Source organism: Polypterus senegalus, chromosome 10 (assembly GCF_016835505.1).
Source record: "Polypterus senegalus isolate Bchr_013 chromosome 10, ASM1683550v1, whole genome shotgun sequence".
NCBI lineage: Eukaryota > Metazoa > Chordata > Cladistia > Polypteriformes > Polypteridae > Polypterus > Polypterus senegalus.
The window spans coordinates 8,728,175-8,755,489 of record NC_053163.1 but is presented as its reverse complement, the minus strand read 5'-3'; the positions used below and the strand labels follow the sequence as shown (position 1 = coordinate 8,755,489).

Below are 27,315 nucleotides of genomic sequence, written 5' to 3'. Positions count from 1 at the left end.
ACATCAACCACAATCCCATTATACACAGTGGAAGGGGGAAGAAAACAAGTAGGTCTTAAGCCGACTTTTAAAAACATCGATAGGGGATGAAGACCTGATGTGGAAAGGCAAGTCATTCCAAAGTCGTGGAGAAACAACTGAGAAAACTCGGTTTGCCCTCAACTTCGGCCGAGATCTCAGAACTACGAGGAGTTGTCGTCCAGATGACCTCAATTCTGTCGGTGCCACATAGGGATGAAGGAGGTCATAGATGTGTTTTTGGAGTTTGATCATGCCGGGCTTTAAAAACAAACAACAAGATTTTAAAATCAATGTGACACCTCACTGGTAGCCAGTGGAGACAGGCTAGAATTGGTGGCGGATATGATCCTTTTTTCTAGGCCCAGCGTTTTGAACCAGCTGAAGGTGCGACAGAGCAGATTTGGACAGACCCACATATAAGGAATTACAATAATCCAGGCAAGATGTAATAAAGGCATGACTGTCTGTTTCCAAGTCCTTCTGTGAAAGAGAGGATTTTAGTTTCTTTTTTTAAATTCCATTCAAATAAAAGTAGGTGTATAAACCAGAAGCCAAGGTTTTTAGATTCAATGGTGCAGTTGGTTCTGTTCGTTTGTTTTCCTGCTTTCACATGTCTGGAGGAACAACGTCAGGATCTGAACTGGTTTCTTTCTTTGTGTTTTAGTAACAGATTGCAGCACATTTCTTCTTTTTCCAAATTCTTCTTTAGGTTTAAAGGTCCACTATTGTCACATGTACAGAGTACACTGAAATTCATGATTGCTTATGCTAATTAACATGTCGCCAGTCTCCAGCTTATAGCATTGATGATGTCATCAGAGCATGGAAGCGACCCCAGTCTGTCCCACAAACGGGCTCATTTATTCAAGCCTTGTAACAAGTCCTGGGAGGCTTTCTGTAGACAAGAACAGGGCAAGGAAGAGATCGACAAGCAAATGTCTTCATGTTAAATTACAGAATGTACACACACAGAATCTAAGCTGGTTTAGCAAAACTGAACAAACTCCTACTGACCTCTTGTCCATTTATCTACCATAAAGGTGGAATGTCCTGGACCAGGAGCTACCTTGAAATAACTGAATCAAATGCCATGAACCTTTACTACTAGGCACTTGTACTGTACATAAGTGACATGCATATCTAATTTCTTTACACTGGCTGATGGACTGTGCCTGCCATCTCTTTAATTTCTTCTGACTTACGTGATTAAGGTTCTCCCTCCTTGAAGTCTTAGTCCTGGATTCCACTTGTCATTCATGTTGGCTGTTTTTTGGCTGCTGGTTGTAGTCTAAATCATTAGGAATCTGTTAAATTAGCGTCTCCAACCCCTTCGCCCCCACCCAGTCCCATTCCACTCATAAATTGTATCGGGTGAAGGCTCAGTCACAAAGGGGCGCTTTCATCTCACACACCCAGAGCTGATCCGTTTCACACTGCTTCACCTGCATAGATTGTTTAGCCAAACAGACACATCTCCCTTCTCCTGAGAGACCCCATTTTCCCCTGTGAACAAATGAGAGGTAACCGTTAGAGCAGATGGGAAAAGAAACCATGAGCTAGGAGTAAAGTAATTGTGGCAAATATGCAGAGTGGTAGGGCCTCATAACTTGACATCCCCAGGTTGTTAAACCATCTCAAACATACTCACTTATACTAAATAATGTAAAAAAAAAAACCAAAAAAAAAAAACAGATGTTCACCATTAAGAGGAAGGCTTAACACACTTGGGCATAAAACCTCAGTGTTATATTAACCAGAATCAGCATTGATATCCAAACTGTATTTGTTGTCTGAAGATGGTTTGGAAACATCTCTCTCACACATATATATATATATATATATATATATATATATATATATATATATATATATATATATATATATATATATATATATATATATATATATATATATATATATGGAAGAGAAGTTTCCCATCATCTAACACATTGGAGGGCTTCAAGCCCGAAGGTTGTACGAATTGAAGACAAGGGGCCTCATGTATAAACGGTGCGTACGCACAGAAATGTTGCGTAAGAACTTTTCCACGTTCAAATCGCGATGTATAAAACCTACACTTGGCGTAAATCCACGCACTTTTCCACGGTACCTCATGCCTTTTCGTACGCAAGTTCTCTGCTCGGTTTTGCAGACTGGCGGCATCCAGCGTCAAAGCAGTGCTACTGTTCCTGTGTGGTTACTCATTATTTTCCTGACGCGGCTTTATAAATACACCGAAACTAACCGCATATTGTTTATTAGTGTAATGCATCTGATTGTAATTAACTTGTACCAATATAATGGTCCAGGGAACAGCCATAGTATTCCAAATACCATAACTGCTTTAGCGTTGATACTCTCACTTCTCCTTCTTCGTCTTCTTTCAGCTCCTCCTGTTAGGAGTTGCCACAGCGGATCATCTTTTTCCATATTTCTCTCACTGCACCACTCGGAGTATTTATATCACTGTATCTGAGTGTGAATCACAGCAGCAGCTGATCGGAAAGAGAATTATCGGTATACGGCATTAAGCACACTCTGTCTCTGCCACGGCAAAACGTTTCAAAGCCTTTCCTGTACGGACCTCGCGGTTCAAAACAGTTTAATCCCAAGAACTTTAAATGCAGCCAATCAAGTGCTCCTTGTAGAACTGTTTGTACTTATAAGTACAATCACCCCACTGTAAACTTGCACTATAGTTATAATATCGCACAACCTGAGCCACTTTATAAAGCACGTATTTACATATGATGACGATATCATTTTTAAGGTGAAATGCAGCAAAATATGTTTGTTAAATTATACAGATAAAACTTTAATTTCATTTAAATAATCTATATTCTTCACTGGGAGTGTCGTTAAGGATAGAATAATTAAACATGTACTACGAAGATATTTCAATGTTCTTTAAACGTTTTGAAGAATCGGCGCTAAGCTTACAGATGGCTTAACGTCTATTACAGAGCTGATTGTATGGCGATCGGTTACTTGGGGAAAGAAAAGCACTGACTGCAGTGACAGCTACGCCAATATATATTGAATATAAAACAGAAAGATAAACAGTGCTGCAATAAATTATTTCATCGAAGTGAAACATGTTTAATAACGTGCTTTAACTCCTATCATCATGAAAATGACATCACGTATACATCTCAGTATTTTAGTTATTCAGAGAGCTGTAATATCACAAATGTAATGGACTCTGTGTCCAGTTGGAGGAAGAGAGCCGGTTTAAGAAGCAAGTAGTGATTCATACACATAGAGCACATAGAAAATCAAATACAAAACAAAGCATTTAACGTGCTACTTTAATTACGATGTGATTTTAGAAACTGGTTAATTAAACGATTTTAAGATGAATTTTATGATGTTCTACTTTAATGACAAAATAAACTATACGTGATTAAAGTGGAAATGTCGAGATTGAAGTTGACATTTCGTGCCTTTTCCCCACCGTGTGCCTTTTTTCTCTGTACCCTAATAAGCTTTCATATGACACTCAGACAGTGGGCTTACAATTCGGCTTTCCTCGGCGACTTTGATATGTGACTTCTTTTTTATTTCCGGCACTGTGCGATTTTGTGGATGTGAGCTTTCAAGTTTCTCCAACACGCTATGCCATTCGATCAACTTCCTTTTGTTGATTATACCACGGCTTATTTGAACAAATAGTATGTTTTTCCTTTGCCTCCACTTGGTATTCGCTGAAATACTTATATTTTCCCCCGTGCTTTTCCCATTGTCTTTTCACAGAAGGCTGCGCTTAAGGGCGATTTATATTGATTTGCATATTCAAATAGGCGTAATTCTGGGAGGATTTGGGGCGTTACATAATGCGCGTGCACGAGCGTTAGTTTTCACGCTGATCGGGATTTATGTAGCGGAAGAACGTGGAAGTTGGAGTACGCACAGATTCCTGCATCTGTATTTTTCTGTGCGTAAGCACATTTCAGCTTTTGTTCTTACGCCATGTTATAGTGCGAGTTCTACGCACGGCGTTATACAGTACATGAGGCCCAAGGTCTGTGATATGGTTTGCATATTTGCAGCTGGAGATCCACAAAGAGAGAAAATGAATCAATATTCCTGAGCTTTCAACCCCTGCCAGGGGTCTTCATCAAAGGAAAATGCTTAGACTTACAAGAATCAAAAGCAATATATTGCAAAAAAATTACGTGGTGTAAGTCAGTGTGTTCGGGGCGTGGGAGGTATTGGGTGTAAAGTCTTGTTAATCATGAATATGTTCTTAAGTTTGCATATGCTGGATTTATGTCCAAGTGTCTGTTGATGGCGTTCTCATTTGATAACCAGGATTCGGCCAGCTCTCTGGCACTTTTCGCAAATATAAATAAAATCCAACATCTGTCTGTCCACTTTTTTCAAGAGAACAACTTAATGGATTTAGATCATGTTTTTTTTCTAGAATTTGCTTGAACATTCCGGTTGATTTTGCGACTTCTCTCATTGCACTAAGAATCAAAGTTCTCTTGTAGGAGCAATTATTAGCTAATCCGAGACAGAGGCTGAGGGCCAAGGGGAGGAGAAAGCGTAACATCAGGAGTTGGGAGCCAGGCGGGGCCGTCCTCACTTTCCTGTTTCACTTCTACGTGGGTCATGGGGGATGGCTAGTCAATTAAATAATCGTAATTATCCTCTGAAGTACCGTCACACTCAACAAAACGTGTCTTAAATAAACTTAAAATATGCAATAATTCTCAAAATAAGTGTGTTAACAATTTTCTCTCTTACATTTCTCAGTAGTTTAGCATTTAGTGATAATGCTGACTTGATTTACGCGCTTGTCTCTATCACATAGTCATTCCTTCATTATAACCTTATATTATAACCTTGGGATGGCATCTTGAAGGGTTGTACATGCAGCAAGTTGGTTTCACTGTGTTGAAATGCACTTGATTGTGAAGAAAACACAAAGAGATAACCACAAACCATAGACACTTGAGCAAACCTCACTGACCACCACTATCATGTCCCTCAAAAAAGAAAGTAAAACTCACTGAGTGAAGGGTTGTTCATTGACCCATTTCCAGTTGTCCTGGGTGTCCCTCCTCAGCCCGACCCAAAACGTCAGGTAAGTTCGTCCCTCCTCGATGAGAAAAGTCTGTAGAAAATGGCAACAGGGCAGTTGTACCTTTTGATCAGTGTCTGATCTTTATAAAAGCCAAGATACAGTATATATATCTTTGTATATTAATATGTGTTTTATTTTAAACAAGTTTTTTTTTTATTTAATTGTATTGTTATTTGAAGAAAACAACATTCCACACAATCATGTCAAACTTAACAAACCATCACTTTAGTGTTTCTATTAACGGTGCCTCCTGCACTGAAAGGAAAAATTAATGAAAGCTGCATGAGGAACAGTATGGTGTAAACGAATGAGATGTGGCCTATGAAGGACGCACATGAAACAAAGATGGGAAGAACAGAGCTGAGGATGATGAGGTGGATGTGTGAAGTATCACAGGTTGGGAAGTTGTTAAATTCTGAATTAATAATAAAAGGGCTCAGTGTGGAGTCAATAGGTGAAAGTGGTTTGGGTATTTGGAGCAAATATCAGAGGAGATTTGGATGAAGAGAGGCACCAAAATGGAAGTGAAGGGGATGAGGCCCAGAAAAAAGCCAAAGCAGACTTGGCAGGACACAATGTCCAGTGATATGAAAAGTTTGGGTTTTGCCACAAAAAGTGGAGATAAAAGATTTAGAAGGCAACTAGCTAACTGGGTAAATCTTAGAAAATGGCCATGAAACCGGTGATGGTAAAACAAATGGGTCTCGGCTTATGAACAAGTTCCATTCCTTCAGATGTTTGTAACCTGATTTATAATGTTGTTGTTTATTGTGCAGAAAATTGTTCCAAACATATTAATGAGAGTGAAACAATATTACTGTACGTTATTTCAAAAGATAAAAATAATTTAAAAGAACATTTGAATCAGAAGTATTGTATGGTTGACCTTATACTTAAACATTCTCTGTTTTGGAAATGACAGAGTACCTCCTAGAGTTGGAAAAAGGAATAACGGTACCACTAAACTCCCAGGCTAACTGACGATTGTGAGACACGTACTGTCTCTGCTGAAGGATCACTCGGGGTTTCACATCCACCTTCCAGTGGTTGAGATGGGCAGTTAGAACTGTGGGAATTACAATTCTACCCTTCAGTTTAATTACTATATTCCTGTAGAGTTCCTTGCCTAAGACATTCCTTTTTGGATGGCTGTGCGTATTACCATTACATTCGGTGATGTGTTCAATCGAAATGAAGATCATGACAAATTCCACACTGTACTTTGCTTTAGTGTTAATAACAATGCATTTATAGACATGAAAACGTTGTTTATAAGTGAAATGTCATTTGAAATTCTGTAGAAAAGAGAAATTTGGTGGGGTTTATGTGCTTGTTATATGTCCAGACCTTGGTTACCCAAGACTTGTCTATACTGTATGATGCATTACTCTCATAAAGAATACTTTTAAAAAGAATAGATTGAATTTGTCTTTCATTACTGTTAATTTCACACTGATGCTCCTCTCTCTAGTTTTGAGTCAGTTTCCAAGTTATTGATTATCTCAACTCCCAACTTTGTACTCTGCCTGGACTACCAGAGCTTGGCCATTTATAAATGCTTTGTGGATTTCCTCCTGGGTCAAACATGGAGTCTTTTATCTCTAGCTATCAGACTACCTGTTCATATCTTTTGGTCATCTGGTCTTTGTGTCCCTTGGTGGTCTCTGGTTTCACAACACCCTTCAGCCCCAGTGGAAACATTTTGGACATTCTGAAGTTTGTCTATACCATTTAATAGTTATCATTGTCATTTTCAACATTTTGTAACATATAATTAAAGCTTTACGAGTGGCAAATTGTTTTGAGTGCCAGAGTGCAGCACCTGAGTGAATGACGTTCACAGAGCATACTGGATGATGTGATGGCATCCATTTTTGTGCTAATGTGCTTAGGAGACATTAGTTATTAAGTAGTGAAGGGCTGAGGGAAAAGCAAGGGGATTCAGGGTGCAGGTTGGGTGTGTGATTATGACGTGGAACTATTAAAAATGCAAGATTCAGAGAAAATGGTGCCTGTTGAAAATAGAGAACAACAATTGCTTGATGACTTTGAAATGCAAAGGCAACCAAAGACGAAGTCCTAGTAAGCCTGTGGTGTTCATTACACCACAAGAAAGCACTGTGTGAGTCCTCAGAAGTCTACAGCTGCCTTACTGCTCCACATTTCACTACCTCCTATCTTGCCCATCTTCCTAAACTGTTTAAGAAGTCAAGCATATCTACCCTTGCTGGCTAAATTAATGATGATTTGCAGCTCATGTTATGAGGCCCCATCTACCTTGGAAGCTGTGATTAATACAAAACAGTCCCAGAGGAGACAGCTTGAGGTCTACAAACAAACAGACACATCGATACAGGACTTTAGGTGTGACTCACCAACTCCTCTTCTTCCTCGCACACGGCTAGATGACTGTTCTGAGAGGCGCAGTATGAACTGCTTCTCTCCCATGTTGTTTTATTTATGGAGAGGAAGTAGCAGTTTTCCTTGTATCGTGTCCACTTCTCAGGACAGCACACTACAGATTTGTCTGTGGAGAAAGTGAAAGGTGCCATAAAAAATAAGATGAACTATCCATCCATCTATTATCCAACCTGCTATATCCTAACCACAGGGTCACGGGGGTCTGCTGGAGCCAATCCCAGCCAACACAGTGCGTAAGACAGGAAACAAATCCTGGGTAGGGCGCCAGCCCACTTCAGATAAGATGAACTAATTAGTCTTAATTCAATCTTATGCTACTGGCTTATACTGTGAAACTGGAAATAAATATGGAAAGTATTAATAGTGAGGAAGGGCAACGCCTCAGACAGAATCAAGAGGTAGGATCCTTTGATACATTCGCTTCTGTATTTTCTATCCCAGATGAAAATAATGCTTTCAACTATTGTTTTGATTGTGATAACAAATTGCTCTTCTGAACTACTTATTAGGACGCTGAAAACCAGATTATCAAGTTCTGCACCTCCAGTGTAATTCATAAAGAGAAAGGTTTTTTCATTTTAGTTAAAGAACAGCATACATACAGTATCTAAACATGAATCCCTCTGTCTGTGGATATAAAAGGGACGTTGAGGCATCTTAAGGGCTCTGGTGATAGTAATTACCTGCCGAACCAGGGGTTGGCGCTGTGCAATGCCTTCTCTCTCTTCCTCCCTCTGCAGAATGGAAGACTTAACAGCCACTTGTGGTATAGTACATCGTCACACCACTCTACCACTAATGTCACTTCTGTTTTCCACCCTCTTGGAGCCACCCTTTCCTGCCAAGTCACTGTATAAACCCAGAAGCGGCCATCTTGCTCCAGTTCAATTCTTAACTCCCGTTAACTCCTGATCTTGATGGCGTGCTTATTAATTTTCAACTATTTCAATTATACAAGGTCACAAAGGTGGTGCCCCAACTCTTTAACATCATTGTATCTCTTCTTTTACACCATTCTAATCAAACATTAAATTCATATGAAAAGGAACTCTCTAGTCGATCAGTTAATTTTCTTTTGATCTACTCCTATTCTGTAATGTTACATCTTTTTTTTGGTTTTGCAAGAATTTCTAACATATTTGGTCTTCCTATTCGACCAGCAACCAAAACTTGCTGAACAAGAGCAGCTGAGGTTTTCTGTGCTATCCAGAGTACTAAGTATAAAAATGCAATAAGCAAATAAGAACTTCAAAAATATGAAAAATGTTTTACATCCTAATGGTTATCTAAATATCTTATCCACATTGTTTTTAGATGTTTTTACATTAACTACGCTACTTGGTAGTTTGCCCCATAACTCTTATGAGAAGAAGCAATTTGCATGTTAACACCCTGAATGTACTTCTTCATCATCTCCACTAGGTGTCCTCCTTTTTATAATTCAGTATCTGAAAAATTTCTGATACGAAAATAATTTTATTGTCAGTTTTCACAAAATGTGGTGGTTTGTGCTCATCACTAAAGATCACACACACTGAAACAAGGGTTTCTTTGTATTTTTAATAGATGAAAGAATACCAGAGTGTGTTTTATTGATTAGCGTCAGAAGTTTGAGGGCCTGCATTCGATCCTGACATCCCATCTCTGAACTGAGGTTTAATTCCCTGGTCTGTCATTGTGGTCTTGGGTGCACTTGGATGGCCTCCTCTGCAAAGGTGTTAGAGCTGCCAGACTGCACAAAGTACTCCAGACATGGCCTAACTAGAGCAGCATTGAGTTTTAACATACAATCTTTTGATTTAGAACTATTAGTTTTTAAAATGCAACTCTACATTTCATCAGCCTTTTTAACAACTTCTGGCCATTGTGCTGACTGCACTAGGCAGCAACAGTATGGAGAGAGAGAGAGAAATGAAATCAGGAGATGGTCGTGGCAAAAGAAACCTGCTAAGATCAAAACCAGATGAGCAAGAATGAGGACCATAGCCTATAATGTGAAACAAAATCTATAATCTGTATTAAAAAAAAAAAGAGAAAGAGAGAATCAAAACCAAGAATTTACATGTAAACTGACCCACAACATGAAATGAAGACCGTGGTCAAAGGTACAGGAAAATGTTTATAACTAGAATACAAACTAAGAATTAAAGAAGCTGGGCTTCTTAGGTTGTGTCATAATATAAGTTATGTTTGGTATTCATTTTGGAGCTCTCTAACAGTTTGAATATGTGGAGAAGGTTTAAGAATTTTACTTTAATTCATTCTGTTTTTTGTTTATCCAATTTGGTGGAAGAGTCACGTGACTGCGATTATTAAGTTTGCGCTTGATGTTCGGCATAAATATGGCGATGGTTCCATTCAAAATTATTCTTCAGCTGGGAAAAAATATGTATTTTTTTTATAATAAACTTCGATCAAAGTAGGCCAAATGCTAGGTTTAGCCTCAGTATTGGATTCCTTTATGACTTTGGCCTTGATTTGTTCTTCCTGTTTTGACCTTTGCCTGGTCTCCACTAGGAATTTAGTATCCTGTTTCCCAGTCTATTAGTTTACACATAATAAACCCCACAGACTCTGCCTCCTAGCAAGTTGTATGCAGAAACTTGGACAAACTCGGATATGTCTGACGCTGACCTTCATACCTGCAACCCCATGATATCATGCACTGCACACTTCCTCTTGACCTTGCCTAGAAACCAAGACAACAAATATTTAACTAAAAGAAGACCACACTCCAAACCAGAAACAAGTTGAAACTTAGAAGATGAAATGTTTGCAGCAAAGCCTAAATGCTAACCAGTATACAAGTCAAAGGGGTAAACAGAACAATCAAAAACCAAAAATTCAGGACAGAAATTTGCACTGCGTTTTAATTGTGATTTAATCCAAATCATGGCTACTGAATGGCCTGTTGGACAAGTAATTTAAGGTGTCACGCCAATGATGGAAGAGGCAGCAACGTCTGAAACTTTGCTTTATGGTAACCAGTTTCACCATAACATTGTAGTGCTCATATTCAAAGCAAAATTATGAAATACAGAATCACTTTGTTTTAGAAACATTATAATTCAAAGTAACCACACAGAAATGCTCCAGAGTAGTATAAACCCGTATACACATGAATACAAAATTGTAGATCGTATCACCCATAAGAAAAACAAAATGGCACAGCAGGAGAAAGTAATAGGTGTTTATCATAGTGAAAACATTTCAATTCCAAAAATAAATGTAATTCCTTGATCTCTAAAACCCCCAAAGCAATATCTATTATTTAAGGCCAAGAAATAAGCATGGAAAATTAAAAACTGAAGTCGGATCACAACACCCATTTCCTGGAATGTGAGAACGTTGTCTGAAAATAAACGCTTAAATCTTTTTCACAGTCTAGTAAACTGAATGGACTGAACGACTTGCTCCCATCTGTCCACATTTCTTATGTTCCCATTGTGTTTGCTGAACTCTGAGTACACCGATGGCTGTTTGTAGGACTACAGGTTTAAACCAAGCCAAGCTGAGGAGCACTTTAAAAAAAAAAAATAAAACATTTGAGGCTATGACATGAAAAACTGGAAAGACTGCCTGTGAAATGTTGAGGCCGAGGCCTGCCATTCAGAATACACCCTGCTAGAACCTGCCCTCTGATTGGCTGATAGACCTGGAAAAAAAATAACTGAGGTGACTGGGAAGCTGCATTTATTTAAAAGGTAGAGTAGTAAATGACTACTAAAGGAGGTTACAAACACAAAAAAGGAATACAGGGGGTCCTCGGGTTACGACACAGTTCCGTTCTTACAATAGTGATGTAACCCGAATTTTGGTGTAAGTCAAAACACACTCTAGCCTACGTCACTTACCAGTCTTAACACATTTGCAAAATCATAATCTAGAACATAAAAACACAAAATCTAAGCCACAGAAAAAGGAAAAGGACATAAATATACTGTACTATACACTGTACTGTGGTAACAGAAAAACTGAGTGTAAAAAAAATCCTTATCTTTATTCCTTCTCATGTCTCAATTTTTTTTAAAGTTTTTATGGGAGTGAGCGTTGTAAACTTGAAACGTTGTAACCCGAGGACCCCCTGTAATCTGATATTTAATTATTACAAAAGATTTAAAGTTCTTATTGTCCAGTGACTTGTAAAGTTGGCAAAACATGTCAGTATTTACAGCCCAAAGTAAGAGAACTCCTAGAAATGAATACAACAAGATTACATGGAGACTTAGAACTTGGATGAAAAAATTATGTCACCTATTTGAGTGAAGAATAAGAATAAAAGACACTTACCTGGGACAACTTCACACTGTGAAGTAAAAGCTGAAAAATAAAAAGGCAACATTAGTTCATTAATCTTTTTTTTTTTTTTTCATTTCTGATGTTTCTGTTTGAGGGGCATGGGAATGGGTGCAGAGTTTACAAATAACAGATTCCTGAGATTTAACTTCCATCAGGTGAAGGAAATCAGACATCAGTATTCCTAAAGGACCACTCGTTCTACATTATGAGTTTTGCTGTATTCACTTTAGTATGTCTATTGTCTCATTTGTATTTCCGATGTCACCATAGCTAGAATAAATTCACACATTTGTAGGAATATTCTGTCTTTCTATACAAAATTAAAATAAGGGCTTAAGGTTTGAATGTCAGTCCATGTTGCAGTAAAAGAACAAACTTGGAAAAGCAGTCAATGCAATGCAACTTAATACTGCACTTCACTTGGTCTACCGTAAGATGTCTCTACTTGTTGATGCTTAAATGGTCAGTGGTACTGACAGCCTATCGGCCAGTACCAGGCAGCCCTCTGACTGTGGTTAAGATTTTTTCTAAGAGTGCAGATTGGACAAATATTTTGTCAAAAATAAAGTTTTGTTCAGGCAAGTTTGTCACATCCTTTACCCATAGGGCCATATAAATACTTGGCTACTGCCCAAGTACCTTTTGAAATTCTGTTTTAAGGTCATGTCTTACTGGACTTTCTCATTTGTGTCCCCCCCATTGTGTCTGTTAGCTTGAGCCCTGAGTGAGGATTGGTGAGAATGTCTAGCAGTGTCACACTTCTGGTGACTGGACCCTACTTCTTTACCTATCTGAGGAAGTCATTTGTAAGGAGTTTGCTTCCCTTGTGTTCATGTGGTCACTCTCAACACTCTGGTGTCCACCCACAGTCCTAAGAAAGCCTGATAGGTTGACTGGTGACTTCAAACTGCCCAGGTGTGGGTGTGTGGGTCGGTTTACACTGTAAAGGACTGCCAACTCATTCAAGGTTAACTTCAACTTTGAGCCCGAAGCTCTTTATGATTCTTTAATAAAAGAAAGTTTGTTAAGAGATCAACCCGGTCATCCAGCTGCTGGATTAGAATTTTTTAATCAATTTGCCAGACATACCCACCTGGTACTAAAAGTCTGAGTCCTGTACCTACTGCCAACAGGAGGCCAAAGGCAAGTCCAAAGTAAATGAGGCACAGCCACTTTTTATTTTGTGTCACTGTTACAAAAAATAATAAGAACAGAATGTAATTGTCTGAACATTTATCGTTTTTATTTTAGAAATGAAGATTTACAATGTAAAGACACTTAATATCCATCAATCACATATCCACATAAACCAGAAATAAAAAGTAAAAGTTCAGAGATCCAGAATCCTGGGTTTACGTTTTTCTCCTAGACAGTGTTCTTGTGGAGTTTGGACATTTTTAATGTGTTTGTGTGGATTTTCTTAAGTGTACTCTGGCTTCACTTCCCACATCCCCAAAATGTGCAGGATCTGTGAATTTGAGAAACCGATTCTCAGGAAGACGTATTTAAAAACTAAAGTCTTCAAAAACACTCTATCAAAAAATCAGTCATTTAATTTTTTGATCTCTAAAACACCCCAAATGATACCTCCATTATTTTTAAAAGCCAAGGCAAAGGCTGAGCAAACAAGAAACAACGTCCCAATCAAGACCGTATCCATGTATGCACCCCATCACTCTAAAATGACTCTGAGAATGTTATGTTCTGTAATGTCAGTAAGGTAGGTTTCTAAATAGCCAGTTATATAAAATACTTTTATGGTGTTAAAGTAAAGTTTTACTGATAAATATGATTTTAATGCTTTGATTATATATTGATTGATAACATTGAATGACTTCTACCATTGTTAACTGTTAGCTTTTGCCTTTAGCACTCTTAGGAAGCATTTTATTTAAAGCCTGTTGATTTGTGACCCAGTCCTGCTACTGTACTTTAGCACAAGGTTTAGCACTGATAAGAGAAACCACATAATGGAGTGTAGCAGAATCCTGACTCCAAGGGTCCTGTTTATCAGTAACTTGCAAGGACACGAGAAATTAAACTAATCACACACTTCTGTAATTGATAAATGTATTTAAGATGTGATGTAGCAGGTGCCACATGTGCTATTGTTCTGTTGTCAGTTTGCAGCTCCTTAGGGTGCACTTCAGGAAAACGGGTTACTGATAATACACCTTTAAAAGGGACGTCACAACACGGACAGGACGATTAGTGTGATGTAGGAAGGAGAAGCAACGAGGCAGCGGCAAGAATACACTTGCTGGAAGAAGTTTTTTTTTTTCTCAATCGCCGATACAAGGGAGACATATCACTGAAGACGGACTTTTTTTGGTTTTTCGCCGGGTCAATCAACTCTTTGGATGGGTAGGACAAAACTTTTTTGTTATCAGCTCGGCGGCCGGCGTATTCAATGAGACTTCCACTTTACATCTTGCTCAAGAACTGTAAGGACAGTCAACCAATTTGGGAAACCTGTTTATCTTTGGTGAGAACATTTTGCCCCGTAATCTGTGAAAGGTTGTTTTTGATTCTATGTTAGGTACTTGTTTGTATTTTCTGTCTATATGTAAATATATATGTAGATATTTTTTCCTCTTCTTCATCGTGGTAATGCTTATTGTCTGATGCTGAGCTGGGGCATGTGGTGAGGGGTCGAAGTAACTTTGGTCACGTTACCTCGAAAGATTTTCAATAGCAAAGTGCTTTTCCCTAGTGGTTTTCTGATCATGCAGCAACCCGGGGTTTAGTTGTTCTTCCAGGGTGGTGGTACAGTGTTACCACCATCTGTAAGTCAGTCATCTCTTTCCATGTACAACGTGGCTCTATGTACGTGTCAATAAAGGTATTCTTCTCATCCTGGACTGGCTTTGTGATCTGACTTTGACAAAGGTTAAGGATTCTTCTATGCTGGAATTCAATGTAATATGATGGACACCAAAAAGATTATTCGGCCCTAACATTGGTCCATCTCAATTGTCTTTTGGTCAAGGTGTGAACTTCAGAGGGTCACCAAGGATGATCTGAAGGATCTAAAGACTACCTTGTGTATACAACACATGAGAATGTAAGAGACCCTAAGCAATGTAATGTAGGATATATTTAATATTTTCATACTTATCTTGCTAGCACTACATGGCAACACACCTTAAAGGAATACACCACAATTTTTTTTTAACTGTTACTTAAACCAAAAAGGTTGTAGTGGTTTTGTACAGAAATTAAATATTGACTCAATGGGGTAGATAGGTGACCAACACTGGACAGTGGTAAAAAAAATTCTCTTGTAACTCATGTTGAATAACCCATACTGTATATTCAATATTCATTTGTATGGTCAAAATGTTCAAAATTAAAAAATTAATTTAACAGGAAAGACGTCACACCCACAATGCTGTGCGCTTCAATTAAAGACGGTATTCTTCACCAATGAATGAGGGATAGAGGCACATGCACAGTATTGTAAGAATGATGTCTTCTCTGTTGACATTCAATGTAGAGTTATCAGGAAGTCGCTGCTTTGATCTTTGCCATGATCTACACCTCACCACAATTTGATTATGGAGGTCCAAAGAGAGTTCCTTGGTCTTCTTGGCTTGGTTTTTGTCCAGAAATGTAGTGTGAACTGTGGGACCTTCTATACACAGGTAACATATGTGAGGTCCAGTCAATTTACTTTGCCACAGGTGGACTCCAATCAAGTTCTCGACACACCTCAAGGAGTATGAAAGCAAACAGGATTCACCTGAGCGTAATATTGACTGCTGCAGCAAAGGATCTAAATAATTCTTTGAATGAGATCTTTCAGTTTTTGAGATTTATTACATTTGAAAACCTTTCTGAAAACATGTCTTCACTTTGTACTTATTGGGTATTAAGTATAGATTAATGAGCAAAATGGCAGATTTATTCACTTAAAATTACATTAACAATACAATAAAGTGTGGAGGGCTCTGAATACATTCTGAATCAAACATAACTGAGTGTCCTGAATGACCCCAATCTATAAAGGTAGCCCCCACAGTCAGGATGTCTACCTGGATAAGCATAAACTAAGACATGTTTCAAATTACAAGTCGGGGGGAAAATACAGTAAGGCTTTTTCATATCTTCAGTGACCGTTTATGAGCAATTACACATTTTATTTAAATAATGGAGAGAAAGACTAAGTGAGAAGTGGTACCTGAAGGCTGCTGAATGTCTGGGTGTTCCTTGCGTTCGTCTTTATTTCCATCTTCAATAAATTCTGCTGCTTGTGCCATGGCTGGTCAGCATAAAATAAACTCTTTTGAAACCTACTTGAAAGGAAAATACAGTGAATGAAAGGGGTCTTCCTTACCGTTGATCTGTCTCATGAAATTTTATGAATGTCTCTTGCATTTACAAGGTACTGTAACTCCCTCTCATCCACTCCAAAAAATAAATCCAATGTTCTCTTGCTGAGTTGCATTCACTCTGGCATGCGGTGGCTCAAGAGTGACTAAGATGAGCAGACAGGCAAGGGAAAGAATGAGAGGCGCACTTGTTTATCTCTCACTTGGCTTCATCCACAGCAGGCTAAGAAAAGTTAAGGTGTACTTCTCTCTTTAAACCCAAGCTACTTGTCTCATCCTGTGGTACGGTGGTCTGAGAATGACAGATCGTGTCTGTGTGTCTTCTGTACTCTCCTCTTTCTCACTGGCATGCAAGGTGGCATGAGGGAGAGCAAGACACAATGCTTTGATCTCACCAGTCTCAAAATATGCGCCACATGTAAGGGCTCTGTCTTGCTCTTTTTAAGTGTTGGCTAAGCCTTATTTAGTCAAACAATGCTTTGTTCTAACCCTGCCTGTACTGAACTGAAACAAGGTGCCGTGTCTGCATCAGTTGAAACTTAAAAGCATGGGGCCTGAGTTGCCCAAAAAATAACACTGCTGTACACAGGTATATTGCATTTGATTTACTTAATTAATTTCCGAGGGGGTATTGTCTTTTTGCATGAACTTTGGAGGCCCAAGTGCAGGGTCAGACATTGTTCAGCACCCCTGGAGCTATTTTCAGGTAGAAGGCCTTGGATTCCAACAGACAACCTTCCAGACACCAGCACAGATCCTTAGCCTGAGAGCCACCACTCATCAATAATATTGATGTATACATGTACCATACATCTTAATGCGTGAAAGTTGCACCTTGTTTGCAGGTGTTTGAGAGCCATTGTAAAGAGATTTCAGGATATCCTAATTTCCACAATACATAATACTTTGGAACATATACCTGGTGTCACACACGCGTGTTTAGGAGACAAGTAAAGGGCCCGAGCACATGTAATTCTACGCCATACCAGGGGGTGGCGAAGTGCACTAATTCTCTCTCTCGATTCCTTACAGACCATTCTAGGGAAATCTTGCCCCAGCTCTGAGGCAGCCAATGACATAACTTCCGGTTCCGGTCCTGATGACATCACTTCCCATACTGGTCATGATTCTGGTCCGGTCCCGTTTTCTTCTGGGATTCTATCATCCTGCCGACTACGCCACTGTCACAAAAACGACCAAAAGACATTGAGAAGGTTTGAGGCAGCCACCCGTATAATTTTTCCTGGCTGCAAAATTAATTCAAAAGCACAGACTTGTTCACACAGACTGAGTCAAAAACAGAACTGATTTACTGGAAACAAGTAAAGTATGGCGGTTTAAAGGCCAGTATAGGAAGTGATGTTATTAGGATCGGAAGTGATGTCATTGGCTCTCCCAGAGCCAGGCGGGATTTCCCTAGAGTCGTCTGTAAGGAATCGAGAGAGAGAATTAGTGCACTTCACCATCCCCTGGTCTGGCACGGAATTACATGTACTCTGGCCCTTTAGTTGTCTCCTAAACACACGTGTGTGACACTGGACCAACAAAGTTTTATTGTACGTATAAAATCTCATTTTGTAATCCATGTATGCACTCTTAGTCAAGTTCTTTTTGGTGTGTTTTTGTTTAAAAAGCGCAGTATGAGGGCATCAAAGTTTCCCAAGTATCACTGAACTCATCTTTGTTTCACTTTGCTCCCATGAAATGGATGATCTTCCCAAACTATTTAATATTATAACTAGCTGCCCCCCGCGGCTCTATCTGCGTAGTAGTGAAACAGGACAAACTTAAAAAATCAATCAATAAAAAAAATGGCATTTGTTTTGAGAAAAATTTATATTGATAGCTTTTGTATACAAGGGCCCCTTGAAATACAACGTTTTTGTAGTGATATTTTTGACAAAAATTTAAAAAGTTGGGAAGGTATTTCTAGCCAAGCGGAAGACGGGTACGGTCCAATGCTAAATATTGCCACTTTATCTGATCATGTTCAGCTCTGACAAGAGTGCATACCCCACGTGGGGAGAAGAGCACGTAGCTGTGGTATCTCTGGCAATCAGCAGCTACCCTGTAAAACACATGTAGCTGTGATGTCTCCCTCAAGAACATGAAACATTACTCCTTAATAATCTCTAGATGATAACGTCCGCTAAACAAACCAGTATCGCTAGCTAAGTGGAGGCACTGTATACTTGAACACGTGGTGAAAGGTACAGCGACTCAAACGGAGGCTGGTGCGTGAGTGAGGACGGGCCCACCCAGCTCCCCACTCCTGACATCACGCTTCCCCTCCCCTCGACCCACAGCCCATTTCTTGGATTTGCACTTAAAAATCGCTGCCGGAACCAAACTATGATACTTAACACAATTAGCAAAGTCAAAAAATCAACCGCGATATTCAAGCAAATTATAGAAAAAACCCAATCTAAATCCGTTAAGTAGTTCTCTCGTGAAAAGCGGACAGACACTGCAGACAGACATTGGATTTTATTCATAGAGAGATTACCTATTCTCTATGTATACTGCAATTAGGAGATATCATTTAAAAATCTAATATTCAATTCCACATGTATGTGCGCATGTACATTTGGTCGCTTAGCAGATGCTGTTATCCAAAATGACTTACAAAAATGAATTAAGCAAATATCAGTCTGGGAATTGTATTGTTGAAGGTCGGTTTCAGAAGTGATCATCAGAACTTTAAAACAAAGAGAACAACACAAGACTAGCTCATCTTTTCTTAATTATAAGAACCTATTAACACCATTACCAATTAGACAGAAATTCACACAATAAGAGTCTTCAAATGCATTTTAAATACAGTGATGGAGTTAGATGGAGGTAGGATGCTCATTTCACCAGCACGAAGAGTCGGCATTAAAATGTGATGCAACACACAGTTGACGTTGAACAATAATTAGTTAGGCTTCACTTTCAGTCGTGTTTTGTTTCAGAGTGTTATGGACACCATGTTGGCATAGCAGTCGAGAGGGTTGAGACTGAATGATATTTAGTTATCTGTCAAAGGCTACTAACCAGAAAGATCATTTTAATTTACACCTAAACTAAAACAGAACAGGTGTTACTCGAAACACTGGTATTGCTTTCATGTGGGTCTCGCACTGAGATGTGCGTTTTTTTTTGGTTTTTTTTAACTCCCTTTATATTTTGTTTTTTTTTTAATTTTGGTTCTCCAGCATGCTCTATTTGAGCCTTATTTTAATTGAATACTTTGCAAATTTGAATTCTCTTTTTTATTTAATTCAGTTATGTTCCTCACTTCTAGTTAATTTTGTTGTTGAGTGTTTGTTTGGTTTGATGATGGACTGGCAAGATTAAAAAACGGGCCTAAGGTGCTTATATTCATCTTGTTGCAGTACCTACGGACTATTTCAGACACACACAACATCTACTGCTAAGCAGAGGCATTCATGAGACACAAAATAGTAAAAAGGCAAAAAGATAAGAAAATAAACCAGGATATGAATAATCGATGAGAAAAAGACAAAGATCTGGCTAAAGAACCTGCAAAGTTTAGGAAACCAGATACGGCCAAATAACAACGAACATGAAAATCCAAGGCACAAGAATAGAATTTTAATAGAATTTATCCACGGAGGGATGAAAGTGAATTGCAGAGCCATTGTATTGATAATGGAACTTGTGCAGACATCATTAAAGTTCCACATGTGGTTACATACCTGTGTCTTACACAAACAAAAGATGGTAACATTTAAATAATATGGTTAAACTTTGTCCAAGTAACATAAAATTGCTCAAACCCCCACCCGGTAATATGTGCTGCCACCTTTGTCAGGAGGGCAATAACTCCAAGCCACACATCACTTGGCTAACAACGTGATCATCTCCACAAACAATGGCACTGCTGAAACAAGAACGCCTTTAACAAAATGGTGGCATGATGATGTCACTGGAAAAATGTTACAATAAAGAAACAACAAAAATAGTGTGCAAAAATAGGGAAAATATATTCACGTATGTACCAAACTGAGAATCATGACAGCATTAATGCAGAGTTGTATCCGTTATTTTTGGTTTGGTTTTGTTATCTCTGACCGTGTCATTTTGAGATTTCCAGGTTTTCCAGTTGTGGTATTTGAAATAGAGTTTTGGACTTTAAATCCTAGAATTGGGCTTTACTCGTTTACTCAGCATTAGTAATCTTTTTCCCTTATTTTTGAGTTGTGTTTCTTTTCTTTCCATTGAATTATCTTTTTATACTTTGGAGTTTTGAATTTGTCTTTTATCTCTTGACTCTTTATTGCTATTTTGTGCTTTCATTTTTGATTTTCTTTCTTGATATTCATTGACTTTATCAAGCTTTGTTTTTGTTTGTAATTTTTATATTTTGAAATTTAGCAGTTTCTTTTATTTCATCTTTTTCAACTGTTTATTTAATTTAAATAGTAGATTAACTGTAATTTAATTTTATTCTATAATATGGAACCAATATAAAAAACATTTCAAGATAGAGACATTGGTCCCTGAAACTCCATTGCAGGGTAATTGTATATTTCAGCCCCCTTAACTTATACAGTGTTTAATTCATGGGAGTCATTTAGTGTTTGCATCTTTATGCAGACGTGTTTGTGCTCTTTGATTAACTGCATGTTAAGCAATTCCTTCAGTTTATTATTTTTTGAATTGCACATATCGATTCAGATTTAATTTATCCAAAATATATTGGGGGTTAGACTCCTATTGTGGCCAGTACCATGTAGCACCTCACTAGATCATATGTTTGGGACTATGCTGACTGTGCTGAGGGAGGATGTTTACTTACCTGTTATCAATAGCTATTGTTCAGCATTTACTTTCTTTTGTAACTCTGTTTAGCCGTTACAGTATTATTGTTAAAGCATTCTGATCTCCTTTCATGTATGAAAATGTGACATAGACAACAAAAACAAAATTTATTTCTATCATGTGAGATGTGACTTAGTTACTCCTCCTCGTCCTTTCCTCTAACATCTGCTATGTTTCTTGTTTTCTCGTTGTCCCTTTGCATGTAGTGTCCCAGGCGCTAATCCCCAAAATGCTTTGCCTTTGAATTGTGTGCCTCTGTAAGAATAACTAGAAATTCTATTAGGAGACAACTGCAAACTTAACTTTGTAGGCAAGCATTGTCACGGTCTTAAGTGTTATTTATGGCTTTCTATGTTTCCTTTACGGTATTATTAGGGGCTTCGCTCACCAACCACCCTGGCCTGCGCTATGCGCCAGCCACTTTGTGTCTCTGCCGCTCGTGTTGGAGATGCGGTCACTCCTCTGAAACCCCCTCTTAAATGGTGACACAATGGGAAACAAATACAGCTTATTTTTTACCTCCTCTTTGCTCGATCAGCTGCTGGATTGCTGCCTCTGCCATGCCACGTGATCCAACATCTCGCATGGCATTTCGAACATTTAAAAGCCTGTACAGCAGCTGTCCTACTCTTTGTCTTTTATTTCCAGCCCAGGGCCTGATTAAATCTCTTGGCACAAAGTCTTGTCTCGCAGGATGTGAGTTCTTGATATCTTTTAGTTTAGAATTTAAAAACTGAATAAGAATCTGAAAATCTAACAACATCACATTAAAGTTAGATAAATTCTGAAAAGAATGATACCAAACATACTGTATATATGTAGGTTTTAAAATAAGCCAATTTAAAGCGTGCCAAAAACGTCATATAAAATCGTTGCACTTTTAGGCTTAGGATTTTATATACGACATTATTTATATTTCCACATTGGTTAATTTCGTTTTTTTTTTTTCTAGTATTTTATGGTCACTTCTTTGATATTTGAATATTGTTCTGATGTCCCTCAAAATGTGTTTTCAAATATAATGTATAGCAATAACATCAACTAAATTATTATAATATATAATATATAATATAATGATATTATTATCATCATCAATTAAAGTGAACAATTAATGTATATAATTATTAATTAAAAATGATAAATACATATTACTATAATATTATAACTACACCAACATATTTTATTAATATACCATTATATGTGATTATATATAATAATGTATAATATATACAGTATATTATATAAATATACCAATATATTGTATTATTACTAGTAGTAGTAGCAGTAGTATTAACCTTTTTTTAAAATATATATTGTATTTTTTTTTTATTCCACTGTGTTTTGTATATTTTGACCTTTATGAAACTGTGTTTGGTTGTTTGGATTTAACAGTTTTTTTTTTATTACTTTTTTTTTTAATTCATAAAATATATTAAATTGGTTTAATATCTTAATTGATTAATTAAGATACATGGACTTTCAAATGGTATCATTTTAATTTTAATATAATAATAAATAATAATGATCATTTTTAGATAGTTCATATTTGGTCCTAGTTAATAACAGATGTTCAGATGTTAAACAAATTAATATATTTTCCTATTGATTTTTTTTTTCTTCTCTTAAAATAAATTCTTGTCTAGCAAAAAATGTTGTAAGCACTAGAAATTTAAAAGCCGAAGGGCACATTTCAAAGAGTTCTTCAGCATCACACTGCTGTATTTGAGCTCCTGATGCTCGTCGTTTGGTCTTTGAATTTAACTCTACATTATCATTACACGATGGTCTTATACAGTAAGCGCACTTTCAAAGAGTAAGTGAACCAGAACTGAATTCAAATAAAACTCTCAGGAGTCCAAGCCAGGAGGTTTGTACTTTGGGTCTCCAAAAAGTCGGAGCAAATCATCAGTGAAGCAAACACATCGACCTGAAGAACTGAGCTGTGTGCTGGTAAATAATATCTCACTGTGCAACATCTCAAAGAAAAAAAAATCATCTCCTGTTTGATATTCAAGCAAGAATAACATTTAAAACGTTCAGTAATGTGTTCATAAAATTTGCAATATTAAAAATGTGTTCATCTTTTACAGTCATCCCCACTTTCAGTGCAGTTCAGTTTACTTTTTGTGTCCTCTAGTCCGGCTGCATTTCTTGTATTTAAAAAGATCATCATGGGCATAAACAACTTTACAAGATTATCAAAGTGACAGATTTTCCCTTCAGCGGCTGCCTACATATTAATGTTGAAGTATTATACCGAAAAAATGTTCCAGAGTAACCCCTGACCGCGTATCTCTTCAATTTTACGTATGAAGCTCCTCTACGAGTCTGCTGTCAAATGTATAGAAGGGGCTCTGCAGTTAAAGCCTCGGTAATAGAGAGGGGTGTATACTCCAGACTAAAGGGGACCTTGAAACTTTACAAAGACTTAAGAGTACGAGAAACAAATCTAAAATTGTTTTTCATTTTTATTATTTTGAAATTATAAATAAATAAAAGGGATGTTCAAGTTTCTACACTTTTTTTAACTCTATTAATTACGAATTTCAAAAACAAATCACTTTTCTACACAGTCACCTTCCTTTATGCAGTCCAGTTTTCCCAGCATCGTACCGACGTTTTAATGCCCCATTACTACTCCTCCCGCCTTCATCGTTTCCAACAAAAATACAAAAGTGCGGAAACGTTTTGTGCGTCCCTCGTAGATAGAACTTTGTGTTCCCAGCCTTTTACAAAAGTTCTTTACATATGTGCCTATGTATGTATTTTTAAATAAATAAATATATACACACACTTTGGTCTGAACAAAGAAGAAAATTAAAAAGAAATAGAATGTCTGACTTGGCTGTTTACTTAAAATATAAAGAAGCTGTTATTTAAATAAAAATAATCATTGAATATTTTTTATATTTAACAATTTCCTGCTTTAGAAAATTATGTGATGAAAGCACACATACATATATACATTTATTATTGTGACCTTTTCATATGAGAGAGGCACGCAGCTTTTATGTTTCATTGTAATGACTGTATGGCTGGACAGGCATCAGACAAGTGCAGAAATGTCCCAAAATGCATGGACCCCTGGATTAACGTCCATTCCCTGATGTCATGAACTCCAACTGCCTCACACAATTGAGCAAATGTGATGATTATAATGTATGACAAAAATATGGATCCTTGATGAATGAAAAAGTGAGAAACAATGATATTGTTAAACAGATATTCACAGATGGGAAGCCAAAGTTGATTGCTTTCTCCAAGAGGCTCCATGACACAAAAGGTTCTTATTGTACTTGACGTCCCTGCCGTTTTTGCTAATACAGACCTTTGCATTATAAATTGTGTTTTTCCTTTATTTACTTATGTTATAATTAGATCTACTCTAAGTATCCTAGTGATCCTGATTTCTTTCTGCGCTTATTCCTGTGCTCATTCAGCGCCTTAACTTGATGTTAAAATGTTCTCGCCGTAATTCTCTCGGCGATGATCTTGTTCTTGATTTATCTTGTTTTGTTACCATGTGTTACTGTTCATCACCATAAAATGACCAAATTTGTCTAACTCTAACTCTAAAAAAGAGAAACAGAGAGGAAGAACAAGTCTTGCGGGCAAATTTGAGCCAAATCTGTGCACATTTGGTAACATGCAAGAAAAAAGGTTCTCCACAGAAAAAAATACAAGACATAGCCCCACATAAAATGTGAGGGAGCCAGGATTTGGACCTCTCTTAGAAATCTTACTTTTCATTAGCAAACAAGCTGAAAAACTAGAAGCCTTTTTTCTGTAAGTATTATGGTTAACTTATCAGGACCTGAAATCACAAAGCTCAGGGTTTCACCACATGCCAGTGTACCACATTAATTACAGTCATACATTCATTTTCAGGGCACACGCAACCCATAGGCAATTAAAACTTGTTAGATGTAAAAAATCACCACATTGAGCAAAGAGCTTGTTTATATTACACAGATGACACAAGTGGCCTTTTATAACCATTAAAATTGTCACCCAGTTAATAATCTTGTGGCAAGGCTACAGTTTTACATTAACTTGCCTGAAACATTAATCTGAAAAATCTTGTTAAATTATCAGTTGTTTTTCTTAATTGCTTTCTTTAGATTAATAGAGAAATATAATAGTCACAGTTCTCCATACGGGCCAAGTCCACTCCACTAAAACTGAAGTTCCAGGAATCTCTCTGACATGGCAATGGGTTTCATCAGCTTATGATTTCAGTCATTTGCTCTCTCAAATCATAAATAAATATATTATTTTCAGGTTTTACTAAAAAAAAAGATTGAGTCAGAAGAGTAGAAAAAGAGTTACATTTCTGATTATTTGAACCTGTAAACAGTCACTACTGCATTAACTTTTACACCTTTAACAATGGTGTTTCCTTTTATCTCACCTCATTGTCCTTTTTAAAAGAAACAATAAACTGTCAAAAAAGTGTAATGGACACCACAACTAACTCTTCATGAGCAATAAAGGGGTTCTGAATCAAGCAAATGAGGAAGTTCGTACCTGAAAGCCCGTTGGACCTGCTGGGTCACCCGTCTTGTTGTGTCTTCATCAAGTCTTGACAGAAATGAACAGCAACAGGAAATGTGGTTTCGGTCAGCGCTTCGGCCAGCTACAGAATGGAAAGGATCTGACGCTTGCCAGTCAATGATGTCCGGGTGATGAGAAATGCTCAGACACTTATGATCTGAGATGCTCGCTACTGCTGCCGTGTGTTGAGGATCTCACAGGGGCCCCATGCTTTGTTCTCTTTTATTTTCATTATTTGTTTTCATTTATTACCTAATTGTTTTAATCAGTTTGTCTGTATATACCTAACAGTTGCTTTTTCTTAGAAGGTAATTGTTGTTCATAAGTTGTTTTATCCATTAACTGTTTTATAATGATTTTACTTTGTTTCTAAATTCAACTGCATTTCCTAATTGTTAGGTTCTGCCTGTTGATGTGCAGCAGAAAATTGTATTCTTAAAATTGGTCATCTCTATGTATTAGAAAAGTATTATAAGCACATGAGAATAGTAGACACTCTATTTTATTAAGCATTAATGTGTAAGAGTTGGAATTAAAAAGACTTACATCTGCATATTTTTATTTAATTATTCTCTATGAGCTTGAAACCACTAATAGTTTATTAAGCCAAAAGTTAAACATGCAGGAGAAAGATGGGCCTCTCGCTTAGAGAGAGAATGGGAGCTCGTCAAACAGATAAGAGGGGTTTGATACCCTCCAACTAAGAATTATTGGTGGAGCCAGTTAGAGGCAGGACTAGAGCAATGGAATGCTAGGAGTCGGGTGAGGATGAATAATGACTTGTGCGATACGAATATGGTGAGAAGTCAAGCAAAAGGCCCTAGTTGACTAACTAAAAAGATTACAAACTGCAAGCTTTTGAGGCAACTCAGGCCCCTTCTTCAGGCAAGATGTAATACAGAAACTGGAATTCCCTGTGTTTATATACACACTAGGACAAATAACATTGGAAAACCTTGAAGTGAGACATCTTAAATGTAAAAAATTAATAGACCTCTTCAGGTTAAGATTCACTTATCAAGAGAGGAGAATTATAGATAGCTCAAGATCTTTGGATAAGATGACTGTCCAACAAAGTCTTTTGAAGATGAGTTTTTCAATACAATGTGGGTCTGTAGACAGGTTGTCTGGGACAGTCTGAGAGATGCAAACAATCCTCATATCTGGCCATAAGACCCATGTCCCTATTCAAACCATGTTGTAATGTGTTAAATTTTAGCATGAGTTTAACTTTCCATTCTTTTCTCTCTTGCTGTGTTCAGAAGTTTTCCATAAGTCCGGTGACTTTAAAGTCCTTCTTCCAGAGTCCATGGCTGTTGAGGTTGGCTGCTACAGGAACAGCTGTGTTGCTATGCGTAATGTGGAACCTGCGTAATAAATTGTAATACATGCAAGAGTTGCTTTGAGTTGTGGGCTCATTGTTTCATCAGAGAGGAGTCTGTATGTGCACCATACAATAAAGCTTAATTCTGCTGTCAGTTCTGAAGTCTCCGAGTTGCCTTCATTGGGACTGAAGACTCCTGTGCTGCTAATCTGCTTCAACATCACCGGACTCCTCATTGTGCTGTTTGTTTCTTTGTTACAACTTGTTCGACAACGACCACCAAGACGCTGATCTTAGAAAGGACTAGCAGCAGTGTGATGATACTTGTTTGGCAGCAAATAAAAGTTACTTCTGCTTTGTTTGAGAGAGGCTTCATTCCTGCTCTTCACAGCTATATATTAACTAGTCTGTATAAAAACAATAAAAATGTTATTTAAACTGTGAGGCAT

General features: G+C 37.6%; 1 protein-coding gene across 1 annotated transcript; it reads right to left on the bottom strand.

Moving 5' to 3' along the window:
• Window positions 1–25,580, bottom strand: LOC120536179 (early activation antigen CD69-like). The gene is made up of 7 exons (XM_039764508.1): window positions 25,516–25,580; window positions 16,011–16,122; window positions 12,924–13,019; window positions 11,822–11,851; window positions 7,486–7,637; window positions 5,037–5,140; window positions 1–1,524 (listed from the first exon to the last, which is right to left on the bottom strand). The coding sequence occupies exons 2-7, from the start codon at window positions 16,087–16,089 to the stop codon at window positions 1,401–1,403; spliced, it is 585 nt and encodes a 194-aa protein (XP_039620442.1). The 5' UTR covers window positions 16,090–16,122; window positions 25,516–25,580; the 3' UTR covers window positions 1–1,400.
• Between the last annotated feature and the right edge of the window lie 1,735 nt (window positions 25,581–27,315).

Excerpts from the sequence above, each read along its gene's own strand:
- LOC120536179 (XM_039764508.1), bottom strand. The coding sequence starts at position 16,089 with ATGGCACAAGCAGCAGAATTTATTGAAGATGGAAATAAAGACGAACGC. Across the intron at positions 13,020-16,010 it reads AGACATTCAGCAGCCTTCAG|TGACACAAAATAAAAAGTGG; the intron begins GTACCACTTCTC and ends TTTTTGTAACAG. Across the intron at positions 11,852-12,923 it reads ACTCAGACTTTTAGTACCAG|CTTTTACTTCACAGTGTGAA; the intron begins GTGGGTATGTCT and ends TTTATTTTTCAG.